A 22,574-nucleotide genomic window follows, 5' to 3' on the forward strand; every position below is an offset into this window, starting at 1 on the left:
AAGTTTTAGGGTGTGCAGTCAAAAAAGTTTTAGGGTGTGCAGTCAAGCAACTTGGTCCTCTCACCTAACAGTCTGATCGGACAACCAGCCCGCATCACACTGCTCAAAGCCATCTTCATAGGCTGCTTTCAGCTGATCAGGGCTTGCTATAACAGCACCATTCTCCACACAAGCCTCCTGAGCCTGCTTGAAATTCAAGGTGTACCTGCTAGTAGCTGCTCGGTAGTGAAACACAACACCTGCAAAGAAAGTAAAACCATGCTGGTCACTTGCGTGTCATCACCATCTATTATTATTATTAATAATATTATCATCATATTGCTGATGAAATTATACTAGCCTCATTAAGCAGTAAGCTTAGAAATAACATGGAGGAAGGATTTTAAAACTTCAGATTTTATTCTACATCACCAGGAATGTGGAACTGAAAACTAAATTCGGTTGACCTATCTTTTGCTCACTGTACTAATCTGTAAGATATGGGTTCCATTAAGTACTGTATTTCTGCATTTCGGTTATGGCCTGCAGCCAATGTGGAAATAAAACTGAATTGGAATTTTAGCCTACTGAAATTTCCTGAAATAAAATAGACTGTCAATTTTCTATCTTCCACTCTGCAGCCCAAAAGGAATAGACAATGGGGCTGCACATATTCTCTCAGTGCTTGGGTTTAAAGCTTTCAGGCTCTTCTTAGATTATGTATGGGACTTTAGAGGTATAGGGGTCTCATAGCTACCCCTGGAGTCCCCATCAAGCTGAGATTCAGTGAAGACAAGTCTCAGCTAGAGGACATATTCTTCTCCCAGTTGAAAGATGGGCATATGTTTGAATCTGAAATGAATAAAGATACTTGCATTTGTAGACAGTGCTGTGCTTTATATGGCTGTGCAACAGCTATCTCAACATTTTCCGTAATGAATAATTCCATACAAATGAGAAAACTTATCAGACACAGAAGCTAGAAACAAGGGTTTCTTTAAAGAGAAATAATGTATCTTCCACAACAGGCTACGTCACTAAAAGTACATTGTAATTTTCAGAGACACTCTTAATTGCCTCTAACTGAAGGCTGTTTGGACAGTTCGCAGAATTGAATTGAATTTTTATTATGGCCAACACAAGAATAATGCACCAAACATTAATGCACCAGTGTAACTTTTGAAAGAATGCATAAAATCCAAGCCCACTTTGATCTGTAGGAGGTAGGAGTCATGCCAGTTCAGCAACTTAACCAGCTACACAAAAAGCAAAACTGGGGGAAATGGTCTTATATTCATAGAATCATAAAGCTGTAGAGTTGGAAGGGACCCCAAGAGGGTGGCATATAAATACTTCTATAAATAAATAAAAATTGTTATCTCACACCTTCCAGTGCATTTTCCTATCACCTTCTTTACTGCAAAAAGTCCAGTTTTGGGGAGGTTTGCTGCATCAGACTGCTAAATCTACTCTAACTGTGCAACCTGCATTTCATAGTATGTGACCAAAGCCCACTCTAAAATACCACAGCCTGAAGCAGCCTCAGAATGTGGCAAAATGTCCTTTCTTCTGTTATGTGTATGTCTTCTCAATAACCTTGTGGCCCCTCCACTGTATGCATTACCTAAAGTGTTCTAACTCAAATAAACATTTCAACATGATTAACTAGGTGCAAGATTGCAACCCAAATCTTCCTGAAATTAGCTGGAGTTAGGCGTGCTTAATGGGGACACGGCATTTCGCTGTAAAACACCCCTTACTGTTTCCATGAATTTTTATGATAGGCTCTCTCCATCGCTGAAAATGTGGAATGATTCCATAGAACACAAAGAGTTATTCCAAATGTATAATTCATCAGAATACCGTTGGGTTGCTAACATTTGGCCAAACAGTACTTGGAAGAGGCTTATGGCTTGGCATGGTCTTAATGTTATGAGAAGATGGCAGAGAGCCAATTACATTAGGTGTTTACCACCCTGGAATTTCCCACATGCCATTTAAACAAATTTACAATCCCTTTCTCCACCCCACCCCACCCCCCACCCCACAACACAACTATCTAAGTAACAGCAATAACAATGATAATATTACTATGAATAACATTCTGCTATTATTTTATATTGAAACGTTCATAACAACGCTAATTGACAGAACTGCCATGCAGTGAAAAACCTTGACTCTGTTCCTGAAGGTTGAAGGTTCAAGACTCAGTGGGTCCCATAACAGATGGCCACCCCAGTCTAGACAGCTGTAAAAGAAGAAATTGATCCATCGCTTCAAGTTAAGAAGTGACAATCAGGCATGCTATTGCTTATTTCTCTTCCCTTGTGAACAACAGACCACAGCAACTGGTGTCCAGCTTAATGAACTGGAAAATGGCTCCAGATAGACTTTGGCCACAAATAGGTGAAGCTATTGATCTGGTCAGCTTGCATCTTGATCTTCATTAAAATGTAATTTGCCAGCTAATTTGGATTTGTGATGTGGCACATTCCCAACTTGATGCAACCCAATTTCAGTCTGTTATGCTCCACTGCTGCAGAGATACAAATGAGGCAATGTTTTCCCAGCTTCTTTCTGCCAGTGATCATTACCCAAGGGCAGGTATGCTTCCAAGGGGCTGAGATAGCGTCTTTTAAAATCTAAACAGAAAGACAGCTTAAAGCTTTCTGATATCGGAGCAAGATGGAATTAAAAATTGGGAGCATTCTGCTGGAACAGCCTAAGCATGTTCTCTAGATGATTACAGGAACTTTCAGAACATATGTCCAAATAAGGATCAAGCTTACATGTGAGGTGCAACATCCATGATGGAAACTCAATAAATATTTTTAGTTTACCAAAAGCAGCAGCAGCAGGACCCTAATTTGGAAGAAGGGTATTCCTTCTTGGGCAGGATACAAAGAGTCTTTTATGCCAGGTTTCATATCTCCTACCACTTCCTTCCTTTTATGTTATTAGTTTTTATTTCACTTACATTGCAGGTGAACATGCTGCAGAGTGCAGTGTTGGGCTGGGCGATATCTGGTTTTCCACATTGTGATATATCACCAGCTAAACATCGCAATATACTGATATATCATGATGTCTGAAATAAGGATGGAGCTATGTAGAGGCACTGACTGGCTTCACGGTTTTTCCCGCATCATGATTTTTGCAGAGTACGTACTCACACATCATGATTTGCAATGTATTGTCAGGTCAAAAATTATGAAACCAATATCACAATATGGACTTCAAGACGGTTTTGCACAATATATCGATATATCACCTGGCCCTAGTGAAGTGCCAGTGCAATTCTATTCACCTCCCATCTTAATTTGCCCAAATCTACTCTATACATTTATGTAAATTTGCATCATGGGCCTTTACCACAAGTCCTGTTTATTGCTTTGCAATGTCTCTGATAAGCCCATGCCCCATGATGATTCTCTTGACTTACATCAACCCCTGAAGCTGCCCTTACCTACAGAGGGGGGACATTGCGAGTTTAGAGTGCCATCCTAGACTAAGGTTACCAGATTTTTCCCAATGAATCTGGGGACACTTTTCAAATTCAATTGATTTTGTAAGGGGGCTGATTTGTAAATCTGGGGACTGTCCCCGGGAAACGGGGATGTCTGGTAACCTAATCCTAGACATATCTGCTCAGAAGTGGGAGTTTTAATCCAGCAACTTCTGGAGGGTCACAGGTTCTTGCCCTGTCCCAAAGTTTTCCCTTCCATGGCTGAGGCACCAGACCACCAATTTAAATACACCCAAAATAAACTGTGGTGAGCAATACAGTGGTACCTCTGGTTACAAACTTAATTCATTTTGCAGGTCCGTTCTTAACCTGAAACTGTTCTTAACTAGAGGCGTGCTTTCGCTAATGGGGCCTCTTGCTGCCGCTGTGCCTCCGGCACACGATTTCCGTTCTCATCCTAGGGCAAAGTTCTCAACTCTTCCAGGTTAGCAGAGTTTGTAACCTGAAGCATTTGTAACCTGATGCGTTTGTAACTTGAGGTACCACTGTACTCACAAAGCTGATAACGCCTAGAAGCAGAGAGGCAGTGGCAAACAGGGCTGCTCTGTGACTAGATGAAAACATTGGCTTGACCTGCTCCTATGCCTGATCAACAGAAATCAGCAGAGGAAGCTGATGGCACTGATGCTGTTAAAGTGACAGGGACTGACAAACCACTCAAGTGGCAAATTATGTCCTATAACAGTAAGAAAAGTCAATACTGAATGGTCCAAAAATATGAAAACATCCAAAGCATTGTTTTGGCTATTCATGGGTGCTATTGCTATTCATGGGTACTATTGCTTTCCATTGATATTCTCAAGGCCCTCGCCCAAAGTTGGAGACTCTCAGACTGGAATGTCATAAAGTGCAAAGGGTCTGCTGCTGTAGCATCATGCTGGTGGTCCGTTCATAATAGAGCAAGGATTTTGTTGTAGTTCTTTGTTAAGTGTAAACTTGGTTTTCCCCCAATATGTAACATCTAGAGGTGGGAAACTGAACACCTTGTGCACTGTTCTCCCACTGTTTTCACACAGCTCTCCCAAAGCAGAATGAAAGGCATTCCTTGTGGGTTGTGTCCGAATGGTCCTGTAGCAAAGAAGTGAGTCAGAATCCCACAGGGAGTTCTCTCATGCATGCCTCACTGATATAAATGGGAAATGAGATTACCCTCTCTCCTCCCCAAGACAGACAGAAAGACACAGAGAGAGAGAGAGAGAGAGCGCGAAAGAGAGAGAATTTTCTCTGTTTAACGTTAATTATTTCAACTTGCTACCGGATCAAATTCAAATGAACAGGCTAATATCCATGAAAACAGCCCTTCCCCTATATTAGTCAGAGAGACACAAAGAAAGCTGATCTATTACTGACATGTTGAGTTAATGAGGTTTTAAAAGAGAAAATAAAAGCTATATATAAAAATAAAAGCTATATATAAAAATGTCATCTGCCACTGCCATCTCCTGGGAGTCTAGACCTAGAAAAATCTTTTGAAGTTGTTCTGAAATTCTTGAGTTTTCCAAGGGATGTTTCTTTTGATTATGTGTTCTGCTTGACATGAGTGATATATTGAGCACTGCAACTTGTGCCTGGGTAATGCTGGTTTACAAAGACAGCTGGAAACAAAATGGAACAGTCAGCCAAGCTGTCCTTTAAACTGATGACAGGGAAGAAAGACACAGTTTGATCCTCAATATATCTAAACGGTAACAAGGAACAGAGGCAGTATTTGCTTTATTGTTGTATACTCCCTAGTAGAAATCCTAGAACAAAAGCAGCAGGGTCTGTTCAGGCATAATGGTTTCTGTCCAATAAACTATGGCTGTACACTTTCCCTTTAGTATCTCCCCAATCACTTTGCTCGTGCATCAGACTTAAAAGACTCCCAGTGCTTGTTAAACCACGGTTTCCTATTATAATCAAATCAGGAAACAGTGGTTTAATCTCTACTTACTAACTGCCATGAACCCAGAATCAGCTATCCTTAGTCCTAACAAGCAATTGAAGGGAGAGGAAGAGGGGTGATGGAGGAAGATGAAATGTGGATGCAATGCTCAATCTTGGTCAGCAGTTGTTGTGTCTGACACAACATACAGTTAATTTATGGAATTCACTGCCACAAAATATGCTGATAACTAGTATCTCAGGTGGTTTTAATAGGGGATTAGACAAATCCATGGAGGATGGGCCTACAAATGGATATGCAATGATAACTATACAGAGCCTCTAGGTTCAGTATGCTGCTAAATAACATAGAATCATAGAACTGTAGAGTTAAAGGGACCCCGAGGGTCATCTAGTCCAACCCCCAGCAATATGGAATTTTCTTTATGAATGCTAACTAGGTTAAAGCTATGTAGGCTCAGGATGGCTTCTTACTTTTAGCACACTCCTTTCTGTGGAAAGGCAGCATACAAATAAAATTATGATATATCATTATACCTGACTGATTTGAGGCAGTGGTTATCAATTTTTATTTTGTGGATATTATAGGACTCTTTAGTCCACAGCATTGCTGCGCTTTTCAATTACAGTGCTCACCCCTGAGACCATGCCATCTGTCACTGAGCTAAATACCTCTCCCCATTAAATACTGCCATCATGGCTTTCCATAAATGCCATCTATTCAATTTTATTTTCACCCCAGTAACCTTGATTAATTCTGGTTAACTCCAATCGCTCTGTTGAGGGTAGACTACAGTATATGCTTCTAGCTCTCCAGGCCAAATAATAAAGATTAGAAATATGATGATATGCTGTGTAGCCTTGGAATGCAAAGGAAACAGACAAGCATATTTTGTTGCATATAAAAAGTCCCATCACTTATCAACCAGTCTGATGAAACGAGGGAGCTTAGTTGATCATTTGTGGTGAGTAATGCTTCCCATATTATTACTATCACGAGGAAGACATATTATCTCATTTCTGCACGCAAACACCACAGGCTTAAGAAAAACAAAGGGGGAAGTTCCCAGCTTGTATTCAACTTTGACCATCTTTTGTGACACAATCCCGATTCCTGCACAAAAAGCAAATGGGAACCTTCCCCTCATTTCCCCTGTAAAGTTTATAGGATGGACGGATCAAGAACAGTGGCTAGAGATGTTGCAAGATGGGCATGCAAAATAGAGAGGTGGCAACAGCACCACTGGGCAGGGTTGGAAGTTAAGAGTAGCTATGCAAGGGCACAGAAACAGAACATGGGGCTCCTTGCCTCCTCAAGGAGCTCATTTGTTGTTCCCTTGCTGTGTAGTCAGAGACCTACATAAGAGTGCCAGGAAGAACAGACCTGGGAATTTTTGCTAGAAAAAGGACACTAAATATCCTTCACTATTTTTAGCCTTCAGCATTGCATATAGCTTGGCTTGAGTCATCTGCTTTACTCTACTCAGTTCTTCCTTGCCCCCAGCTATGTATGATGTGGATCCCCTTGTGTGCTTCTAAATATCTGCTTTTGTAGCACTATCATCTAGATTACATTATACATGTGATGAGGGCAGAATAAATGTTCATATTTGGGGTTTCTGTGTGCCAGATTAAGTACTATAAATGTGGTCACATTCCTATGACAATAAAAATGATCAAATTTTGGTTTTATTTTGCGCCATGCAGTCATCTTTAAACTCATTTTTCCTGTATGAATTTGGCACCATAATATAAGGAAGCTATTGTGGTGGTAGATGTCAAAAATGATGCCTTAACAATTACCTGTCATTCTTGCATTGCAGGGAATTGGACTAGATGATCCTTTGGGTCCCTTTCAACGCTACTTATGATGAGCAGTAAGAGACCCCCATTCCCTTACCTCTTGGCATTCCCTCAACCCATGGCCTGGCAGCTTTAGTCACAATGAAGTTTACAGAAGCAATGATGTTAACTACAGTTAATAATAACTAAGTTTCTCTTAACCAACAGCCTCAAACTTGAGACTCAGCTATACAGCTGCAAATAAAACGTTTTAAGTTTGTTTTAAGTATAATATACAATGTGACACTGGATAGTGATGGTGAGCCTTATGGAAAATTCATTTATTTTTAAAAAACACTTTTAAAAAAAGCATTTTCAGACCATTCTTAACATATATGTATATTCCACCTTGGGCATCACTTCCTGGTAAAAAGGACTAGTAATTTAAATATAGTGATGAAGCAATATTTAACTGTGGTTCAAGTCGGATAAGAGAAAGAGGAGGGTGCCATCCTATGTCCAGTTCCCGATCTCTTAACCGCTATGGAGAGATTACAGCATTATGTCTGATAAAAGTGAAAACAAGTCGAGCCCAAACTGGGAATATTAAGAAGTATCATAATAGATAAGACATAAAAGGGATTAGCTTGAGCATAGTAAGAGAAGGGTCTGCATTCAATGAATACAGGGGTTGCTTTGAATTTAGGGTGGGGAACCATCTCTCTTTCAAAGAAAGGTGAATAAAAAGAAACTCAGTATCTAGGAAGAAAACAGAAAGCACTTCCAGACTGTCACTATTTTTTAGTAGGATTCAGTCACATACTGCCATATTCAGTTTGTGCAATTATAACCGGTTAACAGACCTTCTACAACAAACCTGCTTTCCCCAAAGATCAGAAATTTTCCAATATCAATAGCAACAGCGGGGGGGGGGGGGGGGACACTGGAAAATGTGAGATAACGCTTGCTGTGATGCAACGTCATCTAACCTCCCCAGCAACAAATCAGAATGAATGGTCATTAAGTAACTGGCATCATAACTATGCAAACCAATCAGGATGGATGCTCAATAAGCAGATGGTCTGGAAGCACCCAAAAGCAAGGCAGGATCAGCAATTGGAGGCTTTGTGGTCAATTCTGGTCAAATACTAAACAACAGCTGTCTCCCACCATTGCCAGTCCAGAGGCAAAAGATGGAGAACAACCAATGCCACTAGCAATAGGACTTACTGGCAGACTACTTATGACAATAGAAGGAAAGGCCACACCCACCACACTCCATTGTCTCCTCAGACTGACTCTCCCAGGAAACTAGAAACAGCAGGAGTAGAAAGGGAGGCTAAGAAGATAATTGAGATGTAACAGTATCTTGCTGGCAAACGGGAAAAGCTTTGTGAAACATATTAAACATGCTAGTTCATTCATATATAATGATTCATTTTGTAATTTGAAGCTGATAAAGCAGATGAACAAATACAAACGTGTACTCTTACCATCCACAGCTAATGAGACAACATTTTGGGTATCTTCAATTCCATAGATGACGTCGCAGCGGTAAACCCCAGCATCGCTTGCCTGCAATTTCTCCATAGTCAATGATGCATCACCAATGTCTTCCCAGTTGCTCGGAACAGACACCCTGTCTTTGTAGCCTCGCTCTAGCTTGACTTTCCCATTCTGGGCCACCAAAACAGTGGTTTCTCTTAGATCTTTTCCGCCTTTATCCTGTTCGATCTTTGACCACTTAATCCGGAAAAGTTCATTTGAACTGTGGTAGTTTGACAAAGTAGGCAAGGTCGAAAAGAAGCAAGGGAGGGTGACTTTTCCAGAGAGCGAGCCCTTCACCGGTGGGCTTTTTTCTGGGAAAGAAAATAGCATATAAGTGAGCTGGCAAAAGCTGATCTACACAAAATCAACAGAGACTTAAAATTCAAGCCACGATAGCCCCCTTCTATTACTACAGCTGAAAGTGTGCAGCAATTGGTTGATTCAAACAGCTGTCTGACATGTCACATTGGACCATAGTTTAAAACTTTGGTTATCACTTATGGTTTATTTGAAGGAAACAAAGCATGGCCCCAGGTTTGGCCACAGCCATAGGAAGAGAAATGGAGGAACATATTGTTTTAAAGGCTTTTAAATTGTATTTTTGTACTTTATTGTCCTGTAAATTGCTTCAGGACTCCTTTGAGGTATGTGACATGATATATACATTTAATAAAATTAACATCTGGAAGACTGAAAGTTGCCTATCCCTCTTCTGTGTGAGGCCCTGAATGACAAATAGAGCCTCATAAAACCCAGCCACTGAAAAATAACATTGCATTTAAAATACGGAATCTCAGTTATTGGGGGGGGGGTTCCCTTTACAGGAAGGAGTCACCTCAGGATAGCATTCCTATGTAAAAAAAAAAACAGCAACCCATATACTTTGGTGGCATTGTCACTTGTTATCTTCTCATCATCCCTTTTGTCTTAAGACATTAATTTAAATCCTTGGAGCAGGGCAGTCACTCAAACCCCTTGACACATTAAAAGAATGAGTACACAGCACATAGCCCAAGTTCTGCCAACCAGGGACTGGGTGACTGTGGGAATGGCCCTGCATGTACAAGAAGCTCCTTCATGAGGAGGGTTCCTGACCACATGTGTACAGTCCCTTCCCACAGCCATCCTATCCTATCCAAAATACAGCAGGAAGAGTGGCCAATTGGTACAAATGATGGCGGCGGTGCGAACCAGTCTGCACAGCCCAACAGCTCCCGCACAACTCTGTGAGAATTCCCTCATATTTGCAGCATAAGCGAGCACAGTTAACACCAGTGATATCCAATGGCCCAGCCTAATTTCATTGAGCTCGATACAGGCTGGTAATGCAGCCCCTCCTTTCCACGGAGAATGGCTGGGATTGATACAGACTGAAACGAAGGTCCCTTCCTCACTCTCTTCCAGCAAAGGGCCTTGTCTGTTTTGAAAAATTGGGAGATTAATTCATAGAGGCGGCAAGCGTTTTAGGCGCGTCCAAATGGCGCGCTATCGCCGACACATGGATCCTTTAGGGTCCAGAAAAGGGAAGGATGAGGGCAGAAAAGGGAAGAACAGGGTGGGGCACACTTATGCGCACTCTGCCGATATCACGCAGGGGCTGGGGACAGAACAGCCATGTGAAATGGTTGTCACCTGCATGAATTAGTTTCTTCAGGTCCCTTTATTAAAGCTTCATGTGTGTCAGGCTCCCTAGCTTCTCTTTCTAGCAACACAGGGCAATATCAGATGCATGTATATAAAGACCCCTGACAATTGCCATTTCAGCACCATTCTTTGTCCCTTGGATCAACAGTCTGTGGCTGAGTGTAATTTTTAGACCAGAGGTCTACCTCATGTGCTCACCTACTTCCTGGGCTCAGTAAATATTTTCAGCAGCACTGGCTCCTCCTGTGACTAACTTCCCCCTTCCGCTGCCATGCCCTGTTGGTTTCTCCAACCTGTGCACAGGAAATGCTTACAGGAACTATGGATCACTAGGAGTTGTAGTTCTTGAGAGGGTATGACACAAAGGATGACATACTTTCCTTTGTGTTTCAAACTACAAATCCTCTCTCTCTGACTCCACATTTACTCAGTAATTGAATGCAGTCGTCAAGCCAGGTGAAAGAGGAATATTTTGCTACATATATTATACACAGCGATGGTGGGGACAGAAGGAGCATTATATTGAAGTTAAAACACACAACTCCAAAGACCCTTTCATCATGATTTTTCTCTACACGTCAGTGGGGGTTCTCTCATTCTCTGAACAGCCTGGGCCAGTGGCGTGCTTTTCCGAATACAGTGGTACCTCGGGTTAAGAACTTAATTCATTCTGGAAGTCCGTTCTTAACCTGAAACTCTTCTTAACATGAGGATCCACTTTAGCTAATGGGGCCTCCTGCTGCTGCTGTGCCACCGCCACATGATTTCTGTTCTTATCCTGAAGCAAAGTTCTTAACCCAAGGTACTATTTCTGGATTAGCGGAGTCTGTAGCCTGAAGTGTCTGTAACCTGAAGCGTCTGTAACCCCAGGTACCAGTGTATTACTTGTTCTACCCTAACACTGTGTCCAGAAAATCTCACAAGATCTGGATATCATGAACGGATGCATGGAAATAAGTTTGTATAGACATCTTCAATGCACCATCTACTAGCTAACTTGTTTTTCCCCTCACAGAAATGAGCATGTAGCCCAGGCCTGGCCTCCCCTGGAGCTCTGGGCCTGGTTAAAGCCAATTGTACCCACCCATTCCCTTGCTTGGGCCTGGCCGATACTGCACAAATTTAAGTTTATTACAGAATAAACTTGTGGTGCACTCCAGTAATGTTGAACTGCAGCTCCCATCATCTCTGATCATGGACCATGTTCCCTGTGGCTTGTGGGAGTTGTGATCCAAAAGATCTGGAAGTTTGGTTCATGTACCAGGTTTTCATCCTGACCTTTGCCAGGTCAAGGTTGGTTTTTATTCTAAAAAACATGGTGCTGTTTTCTAGTGTATATAAGCAACCACTCTGGTTAGAACTATTGTATTGTTCTAACATTGCACACTGTGTTGCCAAGGTTTGCTCAATGTTTATTGAGACTCAGCAAAGTAACATTTTAAAAGAATACATAATCTAGTAATTCTAAGCAAGTGTCGGTTTATTTTTAACATTTATCTAGAGGAAACAGCCACATTCATTATTTCCAGAAAAAAACACTCCAGGCAACAAATCATTGCCTTTTAATTATTGCCTTTCCAATCTAGGGGCTTAACATATCACTGAAATAAAACATCCCAAGGCATTTTATGGGAGAAGGGCCCAAAGAGGAAGTGAAAGCACGTGGATAGTCCCTGCTTGATTAAAGGACTTTTACAATGGTTTTATACATCTCCAGCTGCAAACACTTTACTGCAAAATGTTTCCATACAACAAATGAATATCCTAAACGGTAATGCTGGCTACTGTTCATCTAACCTGCCTGCAGCATGTCTGGAGACGAAACTTTACATTTGCTAACACTGAATGCCAACCCTTAATCCCTCATTAAGTTATTCAATGCGACTTGACAGCCCTGGATACAAAAGCGAACTTCGTCCTTCCTTTCTTAAAAGCCCATTCAAAATGAATTAATGTATTAATTCAAAACAATTGAGAAACGTAATATCTGTGAACAAGTGCTGGCCACCAACAGTGCGAAGCAAGAAATGAGCACTTCTGACACCTGCAAGTTATTTAGCTGTTTAGGAAACAGCATTTACTTGCATGTAGTAATAGCCAGGGATGTTTTATAAATGCTCGTCTTATGTGTACGCTGAGAAATACAGAGTAGGTTGAGAAGATATTGCATACTAAGATACACAAACGAGAATAAAGAAAACAAAGCACACAGGGCTAAGAGCCACGATGGCAATCACAAGCCGTTGGGAATCCCAGTTGAGCAGAGTATTGTTGCATTCATTTTCCATATTAAACTGGTTGGCCTCTGTGAGAACAAGGTGCTGGAGTCAGTAGCATAGTGTGGGCAGTTGCCCCGGGTGCAAATTTGTTAGAGGCACAAAATTCCTACACCCAGTGCTGCCTCAATACAGTTGTGTGTTTCCCTTGCTGGGCTTTGTTGAAAACGGCTTCTTCACGTGAACCAGGAAATGAGCTCTCCAGACAACGGAATGACTCTTCTTTTCTTATCTCTGCGACTGCAACCTTCTGGGTGACATGGATGCCATTAGCCGTTGAATGTGCGTGTGTACTCCCAGTGCTTTATTTATTTTTAGGAAAAAGGGAGCTGGTATTCACCATGAAGTTGTTACAGTACATGCCACACTTTTAACATTTGAGGGGGGTTGCCAGTACTGCATACTCTTGAGTACCCCAGAACAAAGCAGTGCATGCACCCATCTTCAAATATCTGAAGGGTTGTCACATGGAAGATGGAGCAAACTTATTTTCTCCTGCTCTGGAGTGTAGGACTTGAACCAGTGGCTTCAAGTGACAAGAAAGGAGATTCCCACTAAACATCAGGGAGAACTTGCTGACAGCAAGACCTATTTGACAGAGGAGCGAACTCTCCTTCATTGGAGGTTTTTAAGCAGAGGTTGGGTGGCCATCTGTCATGGACTTTTTAGTTGTAATTCCTGCATTGCAGGTGGTTAGACTAGATGAGCCTCGGGGGTCCCCCTCTCAACTCTACAATTCTACGGCTCTATGAAAACACTATAACAAATTCAATAACCATCAGTTGCTCTTTCAATGATACACAAAATCAGTTATGTGAAGCAACAAGGTCATAGTACCCAACAGTAGAGCCATCCACAATGCATGATGATAAGCCTTCTGTTCAATACAGAACAAAAAATGACAATGTAGCCATATATATATCCAACTATTCCATAATAGGCAGCCCAAGGTAGCTTTCCCTGGGAGTTCTTTCAGATTAATCAACTCAAACCTGTAACTGGGAAGAATTGGGGAAAGGGGGATAATGGAGTTGTGATTTTTTTTTTGCTCCTGTAGCAGTCCATTCTCCCGATTCAGGAGTGATTTATTGCCCTTTCCGCTGAAGTATCCATTTTAATTGGCCGAGCCTTCTAGAGATAGGATGTTTCAAAGCAAAATAAATTTGCCTAAACCATATGTTCAGCTTGGCACTGCCACCTCTCCTGAGAAATGGGGTGCCGGAAATAATGATGCATGTTTATATTTCGTGCAAATATTTGTTAAGGTCACTTATACACATTTAAAGTAAGTCTAGAGATGAATAAGAAAACTTTAACCAAATACTGTAGCATGAAATTGGCCAAATTAGTTTTCACCAGCACATCAGAAATCCTGCTTAACCTTTCAGAGGAAGAAAGAAAGGAATGGAAATACTAAGCAATAGTTCACATGTCCAAAAATGGGTAAAGGCTTTGCAGGGACATGTGCTCACTCTCACAAAACACAGCAATGTCGAAAGATGTGTAAAAATGAGGTATGCTAGGTTGGTCATTTATGCATCGCCACCAAATGAGGACACAGATTTGCATAATATTTTTGTGTACATATTTATATGTCCTGCACAGATGCAAATTTAGAGATAATTACCATAATTAAAACAGAAATATAATACATCTTGCCATAGTGAGGAAGACTAACCAGGTGACCTGCATGCCTACTCATTCTGCTGCTCAGATGCTAACGGCTGATGGGCAACTCCAAAGTGCCTGCTCTTTCTTTTGAATGTTTTTAAATCTTTAAACCCGACAGACTGAGCAATGCTTCAAATTGGGGGTTGCCTCTGGCTAGCCCGGTGTACAGTGGTACATCGCGTTAAGAACTTAATTCGTTCTGGAGGTCCGTTCTTAACCTGAAACTGTTCTTAACCTGAGGTACCACTTTAGCTAATGGAGCCTCCTGCTGCCGCTGAACCGACGCCACACGATTTCTGTTCTCATCCTGAAGCAAAGTTCTTAACCCGAGATACTATTTCTGGGTTAGCGGAGTCTGTAAACTGAAGCGTCTGTAACCTGAGGCACCACTGTATAGATATTTTCACTCAGATGTAAGTCTGCATCTTGCCAGGCAATGAATGTCTATCTGAGCAAGATCAGAGCAACATCAAAAAGCTTTCGGGGGGGGGGGAGCTTTCCCTAGCAGGGCGAGCAGAGTCAAGGAGAGGCGACCAAAGTCTGCAGAGTCAAGAATCTAAATCACAATGCATGAGGAAGTGAGGAACTAGGGCTGCTGTTTCAGCAGAGGCTGAGACATAACAGCTACTTTCTGAAAGCTAGATAAGTGCAAGCAGGCCACAGCTTCACAGTTCTGCAGCATTTATCATCATGCTGGAAGCACTACTGAGCCAAGTGGGAGAACATTTTTTTAAAAAAATGTGCTAGAGGCTGAGGAAGAAAGACCCACCAGACAGCTGCTGGGAGGTAAACTTGGAAAGCTGGCCAACAACTGACGAGACCCCAGCTCAGAGCATGCCTGCAAGGAAACCTAAGAGAATTGTTCTGTCAGGTAGTAAATCAACGGTTTTATGCTGCTGAAAATCACTGCCCTGGAGACAGGGGCTGGGAACCTCCAAAAACTTGTCCCCGTAAAAGTGTCTTAGGAGAACAGTTCTTTGCAAGTAGACCTAATTCACTGGCGTCTGGACCACTTGAAGACACTGAGGAGCGGCTTCTCTAAGATGGAAAGTTACAATGTTATGGGCTACTTAGATTAGAGGTAAGGACAGCAGGACATGACAGTGGTGTATAAAACAAACCTCTCTCAGAATAGTGAAATGTAGGGTTATTCAAATAAGATGATTGACATAAGGAGCCGGGGCAGCTTCTGTCAATCCGTGATGTATCAGAAAAATCGGGGCTATTGGCGGGTGTGGGGTTGTGAATAGAAGAAACAAAGTGGCCCCCTAAGGCAGGAGCTGATGGGCAGGTGGTGGTAGCAGCAGCACACTCTTCCCCCGCCCTGCACCCCAGATGTTCCTCCTGAGTCCTCCAAAATGGCTAGGCTCAGGCTGCATAAGTATTATATCATAAATAAATGCAGCAACAATAAAAAAGGAAGAGAGCAAAGCAGAAACTCCTAGAGGAGAGCAGAAACTCATAAGAGACAGTGTACCTTATAGCAAAAAATCACTTCTTTGAGATATGGGCCCATATCTTCAGCCTTCTAGGAAGAGCAGGCAGCTAGACACAACACATAGTAGTGTGGATTATGTTTGTTCTGCCTACTGATGCAAAATAAAATCATCAGAGATACTATTGACATTGAGGGGAGGGGCATTCCATTTGCTGATTAGGGACTAGGGTATCTTATAGACTGCCTCTCCTGGTACGGACCAAGCAAATCATTATGATCTTCCAAGAGGACCCTGCTTGTTGTTCCACCACTAGCAGAACATCAGTGTAAGTGACAATAAGGAAGCAGGTCTTCTTGGTGATAACACTTACCTTCTGGAATGCACCCTCCAAGGTAATTCATGAGGCAGACAGTAAAGACCTTTACATCATAGAATCATAGAGTTGCAAGGGACCACAAGGGTCATCTAGTCCAACCCCCTGCAGTTCAAGAATCTTTTGCCCAAACCCACAACTCCAGGATTAAGTCTTATGCTCTACTAACTGAGCTATTAAACTCATATATGCTTACACAAGCTATGCTGGACCGTTACTTTTTATTTTTGGTTAGGTACTCTTACTCAGTTTTATTTTCTCATACACCATTGTGTTTTGTTTTTGTTTAGTTTCTGGAAAATTTTATTGAATGTTGTTTCTGAATGTATATATTTTAAAATGTAAACCAATTACAGCAGTCTCCGAAAATCAGAAGGGCTGTCAGCCAGAAACAGAGCAGACTTGAGCCCCGTCGGCGCCATACATGTAAAGCACTTTAAGCAGTCATGGCTTCACACACACACACACACCCAGAAATCCTGGGAACTGTAGTTGAGGTGCTGAGTGTTGTTAGGAGATCCTTACTCATCTCATAGAATTGCAGTGCTTAGAGTTTCTTGATTAAAAGAAAAGGGTTGATCATTAAACCACTTTGTGAATTGTTGCTCTGTGAGATGAAAAGGGAGCTCCAAACAGCACTCTTACCAAACTAACACTGTTGTCATACCCTCCAACATTTCTCTGATGAAAATAGGGACATCCCATTCCATAATGATAATTTCACTATTTATACCCCACACATCTTACTGGGTTGCCCCAGCCATTCTTGGCAGCTTTATATATATAAACATATATAAAAATATAATAAAACATTAAACAAGCTTCCCTATACAGGATTGCCTTCAGACGGCTTGGGGGTTGGATAACTCCATACCCTACAAATGAAAATAAGGACATCCTAAGGAAAAGTGAAACATTCTGGGATCAAATCAGAAACCAGGATGGCCTCTCTAAATCCGGGGTGTACCTGGAGAAAAGGGACACTTAGAGGGTCTGTGTTGTATAGCCTGGCAAATATAAGGTTCTACACCAACCCCCTCCATCTTTATCTATGAATTCCATCCCATCACTGAGGGAGCCTAAAGATCCCACTCTTTAGTTAATGTGCACAAAACATATTGCAAAACAATCACCTCTTGAACATGTGGTAATAGTCTTCCACCCAGAGAGCTAATGCATTCAGTTGCTAGGCAGTTATAAGAGCTGTTGAGCTGTTTAATTAATTTAAAGGGAGGTAGTTATATGCAGAGATCCCAGAGAAGCTATAAATTCTGTATCCCACCTCCTGGAGCTCACAGTCACATTTTTTCTCTCTACACTGAATAAAATCTCTTCTCCTTTTTTACCTCAAACAGAATCACAGCCTTCCCTTATTCAAAGGACTCAGACCTCTGGGTTAAAAATCTGTGCTGTTAAACCTCATCTTGTTATCCATTGCAAAAAATGGTCACAATTTTTTTAAGATGCTCAGCACTTGAGAGGCAACAAAGTATAAACATAATACCAACACCCTCCATCTCTTCAGAACTTTGTCTCTGAAGCATGTATCTTAGTGTTAATGTTTTAGTCTTATTATAAGCTATTGTACGTTTAAGTTAAATCTGCTGCAACTGGATTTCTTGTGGGCAGTGCCAATCCTGTACAGTGGTACCTCGGGTTAAGTACTTAATTCATTCCAGAGGTCTGTTCTTAACCTGAAGCACCACTTTAGCTAATGGAGCCTCCTGCTGCTGCCGCGCCACCAAAGCATGATTTCTGTTCTTATCCTGAAGCAAAGTTCTTAACCTGAAGCACTATTTCTGGGTTAGCGGAGTTTGTAACCTGAAGTGTATGTAACCTGAAGCGTATGTAACCCGAGGTACCACTGTATGTATTGGATTTGTGACCATTTTGCTTATTTGCCTTCAGTAACAGTAAAGCTCTGCTGGATGAGATACAATTGCCTCTGGTCTATTTTGGTAGATCCTGCAATGTGTTTAAGTTTTTACTCTGCTAACTATATGTTGGATTTTATCTCTGGATAAATATGAGTAGAATTTATGACCATATTGTTAACTATAATAAATATAAATCTTTAATCTGAGCAACCCCCAGCCCCATGATCAGCTATAAAGGCACAGATCCATATGTGCTTGTTATTCTATAACCAAAATAGAAAAACCTTAGAGAAAAACCTTCCACAAATTAATTATTCCAGGATATTGCGATGCCAGCTTGCAACCCAAAGATCCGCCCATGTCTCTTGAACAGCCCCATAACTCCCAAAAGAGATATTCTTCCTGTACATAGAAGGCACTATATTTGTATGTAGATTGTCATGTTTGAGAACTATTCATCAGTGCTTTGTGGTCCAAATACACTCTAAGCATTATCACAAAATTCAGATAAGTGTAAACTCTGAAGGCTATCTATGTTTCAATGAGCACATTAGCCCAGCAGACTAGATTCAGGCCACTTTATATCAGAATTCACAAATTCCCCAAGCATTCCTAATACAGTGGTACCTCAGGTTACATACGCTTCAGGTTACATACGCTTCAGGTTACAGACTCTGCTAACCCAGAAATATTACCTCGGGTTAAGAACTTGCTTCAGGATGAGAACAGAAATCGTGCTCTGGCAGCGCAGCAGCAGCAGGAGGCCCCATTAGCTAAAGTGGTGCTTCAGGTTAAGAACAGTTTCAAGTTAAGAACGGACCTCCAGAACGAATTAAGTACTTAACCTGAGGTACCACTGTAAACCATTGAGAGGTATATCTTGGGTGAGTTTACATAGTAGTGTTTAAAGTCATTTAAACTAGTCTTCATTGCCCCATATTTTGATACAAAATTCCATAAATCAGTTGCACTTTGGGTGAAGAAATACAGTTTCCTTGAGCGAAGTAGTAAATGAAGCAGGAAGTCGCTGAAAGCAATCTTGGCTTCCAGGTAACAGTTCACATCATACAATACATATGCATGCAATCATCAACCGTGATGATTTACATATGGATGACCAGGACAACATTTGGAAAGGGCAACAGAAAGTCCAACAAACTTGTAGTTTCAGACTACATACAGGTTTTCTACAGAAGAGGCTATTCTATTCTATAGTATCTACAACAAATGTTTTTGAAACACACAGCTTCCCTCAATTTTTGCAATTCAGTTTTGAATATATAGCAAAGAGCAGCCCCTTAACTACTGTGTGAACCTCTTCTTCCCCTGTCCAACCCACACACACCCCTTAGGCACACATAATGGGGTCACCAGCTATTACCAACATGGATGTGCCTTCTGTGCAGGACTTTCATCAGATGTAAATCAGCCCTTAGGATCACCCCGTCAACATATATATAGATTGCGAGAGCAGATCTGCAGAAATATCCAGGTCTACCAGCAGAAACGTGCATGAGGCTTTGACAATGAAGGTAATAAATTGAATTCTAACAAAAACCTTTCTGTTCTGCCAGATGGCTTGTGGTCTGAGTTCGTACAGTAAAGAGAGGGAGGATGTAAACCAGGCATGGTGAAGGATCAGTTACTGTTCAGGCTCCGGCTGTAAATCATGTGAAACTAGGCAAATGTACATTCCATCTGCAGCAATAATATTTAAGAGGGCACATGCATCTGAATGTAGTAGCATGAAACACCCACAAACACATCAATACATGCTTCTTGTTAATATTCAGTGGCCCTTTCGAAACAAATACCACAGAGCTAGAGGCAATAGCCATTCCACCCCTGAGGCATCTACAAATCTCTTGACCAGGGCCGGCCCAAGACATTCTGACACCTGAGGAAAACCACAAAACAGCACCACTACGCCAGGGGAAAGGGGGCAGGTGAAGATTTACAAAGGAACAAGTTGGGAATGAGTATATGCCATCTGCAACAAAGGGAAGTCAAGGTTGCATTCAGCAACTTGCTGCCACGCGTACTACGTACTTCACTCAAATCAACCTTACCTGATGGTGGGAATCAAAGCAAATGAAAGGGTTGGGGGAGGAGGACTGTGGAAGTGGGGTAGAAATTGAAGGGGAGCAGAAAAGGGGACAACAGAAAAGGGGAAAATAACAGCATTCCCTTTAAATTAGGTGAGGTGTAAGAGGCATACGTTAGCTGCTGCCTTAGATGAAATGGAGAAATCATGGAGTGTTGAGGCAGCTTCTAGGCACAGTATTGATATGTTGTGGTTTATTCCAACTCCACAATTCTATGATTCTATGATGATGCAATGAGAACAGGCGAAGTCCCAGGAAAACCCAGCAATTCTGAGCCTCTGAAATGAGACTCTCAGATAATGTGGCACCGCTACCTCGCTTGCCAGTTGCTCCCAAAAAGAAATGAAAGCATCCATCACAGATGCTTAACTATGGTTGAATGCAAATGAGCAGTGTGCTAGTACACGCTGCTCAAAAGTCCCTCTGTTTGCTCTTCCACCACTCCTGGACGTGCTGCACTGGGAGCAACAAACCACAATGCTTGGCATCCAAGCCCAGGCTCGTGCTTAGTTTCCCCCAAATGAACCACAAGCAGCAGGCCAAGAACAAACCCTGGCTACCACTTGTGCTTTGTTTGGAGAGAAACAAACCATTAGTCTGGGTTTGAATGACACGGCAAGCCAAGGCTTGTGGTTTGTTGCTCCCAGCATGGCCTGTGAGCAAAGTGAAGAGGGGGCTTTTGAGCAGTATGTCCCAGGACATGGCCCATTCACATGAAACCCTGATTAAAGATGCAATTGCTTGATTGTTTATCATGGTGTGAAAACCAGGCCAGTGATGAAAACCACTGATAATATTACAACAGCAGTGGTCCTACAAAGAGCCTTATTATTTTCAATATAAATGTATTTTTGTTGTCGTAATTGAAATGGTAGATGGTATTTGCACATTCCCAGGGAAATGTGGCAGGGAGGCTTTAAGAAAAACTGGGATTTAATATGGAAAAATATGAAAGTGTAAGGCAGGTCAATTAATTTTGATTTTATACATTCTTCTTTCCTGTTAGGGGATTACACCCAGTTGCAAATATTTAAATTATGCCTCCATTCACGTCACACATACATTTAGCTTGCTATTAAAGGTACCACCTTAGCAACAGACAGGGCAAATCATGATGGAAATCTCCACCTCAGTGGAACATATAGCCCATAAAAGTCTGCCAATGGTTTAATCCACAAACCAGTTGAACCAACTGAAGCAACGTAAGGTACAGCGTTCTTTACACAGAAAACACTTCTGTGCGGGAATCACCCAGTGGGAATCTCTGTGTAGATGGTCACATGTGAACAATCATGCAGCAATGCACATGTGTGAGATCACAAGTTGTACTTCTTTCCATACAGCAATATTGTAACACCTGATATCACCATAATCTAGTTTGAGATTAGGCTGGAATCCTATGCTTATTTACCAGGTATTGTCCTGTTGGAACCCAGTGGGAAACGCTTTGTACTGTAAATGTAGGTGTTCTGGTTTAGCTACAACCAACTATTAATGCAGTATTCGGTTTGGCAACAGACCAGAAGATAACAGGCCTGGTTGATGTGTGTGATGTGCAAAAGTTGGCATATAATAAAGATAACCATTGTCTCACTTCACAATGACTGCACAGCAAGCTGTTCTTATAGGCACAGCAGCAGTGGGTAGCTAAACAATTGACAAGCAACTAGCATAAGTTAGCATCCCCTCTATAGGCCAGGCATAGGCAAACTCGGCCCTCCAGATGTTTTGGGACTACAACTACCATCATCCCTAGCTAACAGGACCAGTGGCCATTCTGGATGGAACTGGTGGAGGTTAGAGTCCAACAACATTCTGAGGGCACCATGTTGTCTGCTGCTGGTCTACAGTGACTGACAACGACTTCACAAAGTTTCAGAAAATAGTCCCTCCTAGTCCTACTTGGAGGAATTTAGGAACATCTACATGCAAAGCATGTGCTCTACCACTGAAGAACAACATAGGAACATAGGAAACAGACCCATTGGTCCTTCTAGCTTGTTACTGACTGGCACTGGGTCTCCAAGGTTTGCTGCAGGATTGTCTCCCAGTCCTACCTTGAGAAGCTAGGGATTAATTTGGGACTTTATTCAGCTCCCATTCAGAATATTAACTAGCAGTTACATGAGGAACAGAGTGCTCTCTCGCTGGCTGATTGCCCCTGGGAATATAATCTGAGAAGAGCACTGTCATCTCTGTTCCCAACAGGAACTCTTGAACCTTTGCTAGCTCTTGCATGGTGCTGAGATGCTTCTTTCCCCCAACATCGTAGTAAAAGCACAAGCTTTTACTCCTTAGTTCTTTTCATTGTCAAGCAGCTGTTAAAGGCACATAGGAACCCTGTCCAAAAAGGGGCGGGGAAGAAGTGGCAACCCTAAATAAATAAATATACAGAGATTTTCCTTCATTTCTGTGTAACTAAGAGCCATCAGGGCAAAGAAACCACACACACAAATACACATTAAAGTTA

At 41.8% G+C, this 22,574-nt stretch overlaps 1 protein-coding gene across 5 annotated transcripts in view; it reads right to left on the bottom strand.

The window, feature by feature from the left end:
• VCAN (versican) overlaps positions 1-22,574 on the bottom strand; it is a 128,266-nt gene that overhangs the window by 88,163 nt on the left and 17,529 nt on the right. For all 5 annotated transcript variants that reach the window (XM_083403559.1, XM_083403558.1, XM_083403556.1 and 2 more), the window contains exons 3-4: positions 8,665-9,030; positions 65-239 (exon numbers count right to left, since the gene is read on the bottom strand). In XM_083403559.1, coding sequence (XP_083259685.1) covers positions 65-239; positions 8,665-9,030 — 541 coding nt within the window. The remainder of the gene's footprint in view (positions 1-64; positions 240-8,664; positions 9,031-22,574) is intronic.

The sequence above is a fragment of the Podarcis tiliguerta genome (assembly GCF_965153285.1).
Source record: "Podarcis tiliguerta genome assembly, chromosome: 11".
NCBI lineage: Eukaryota > Metazoa > Chordata > Lepidosauria > Squamata > Lacertidae > Podarcis > Podarcis tiliguerta.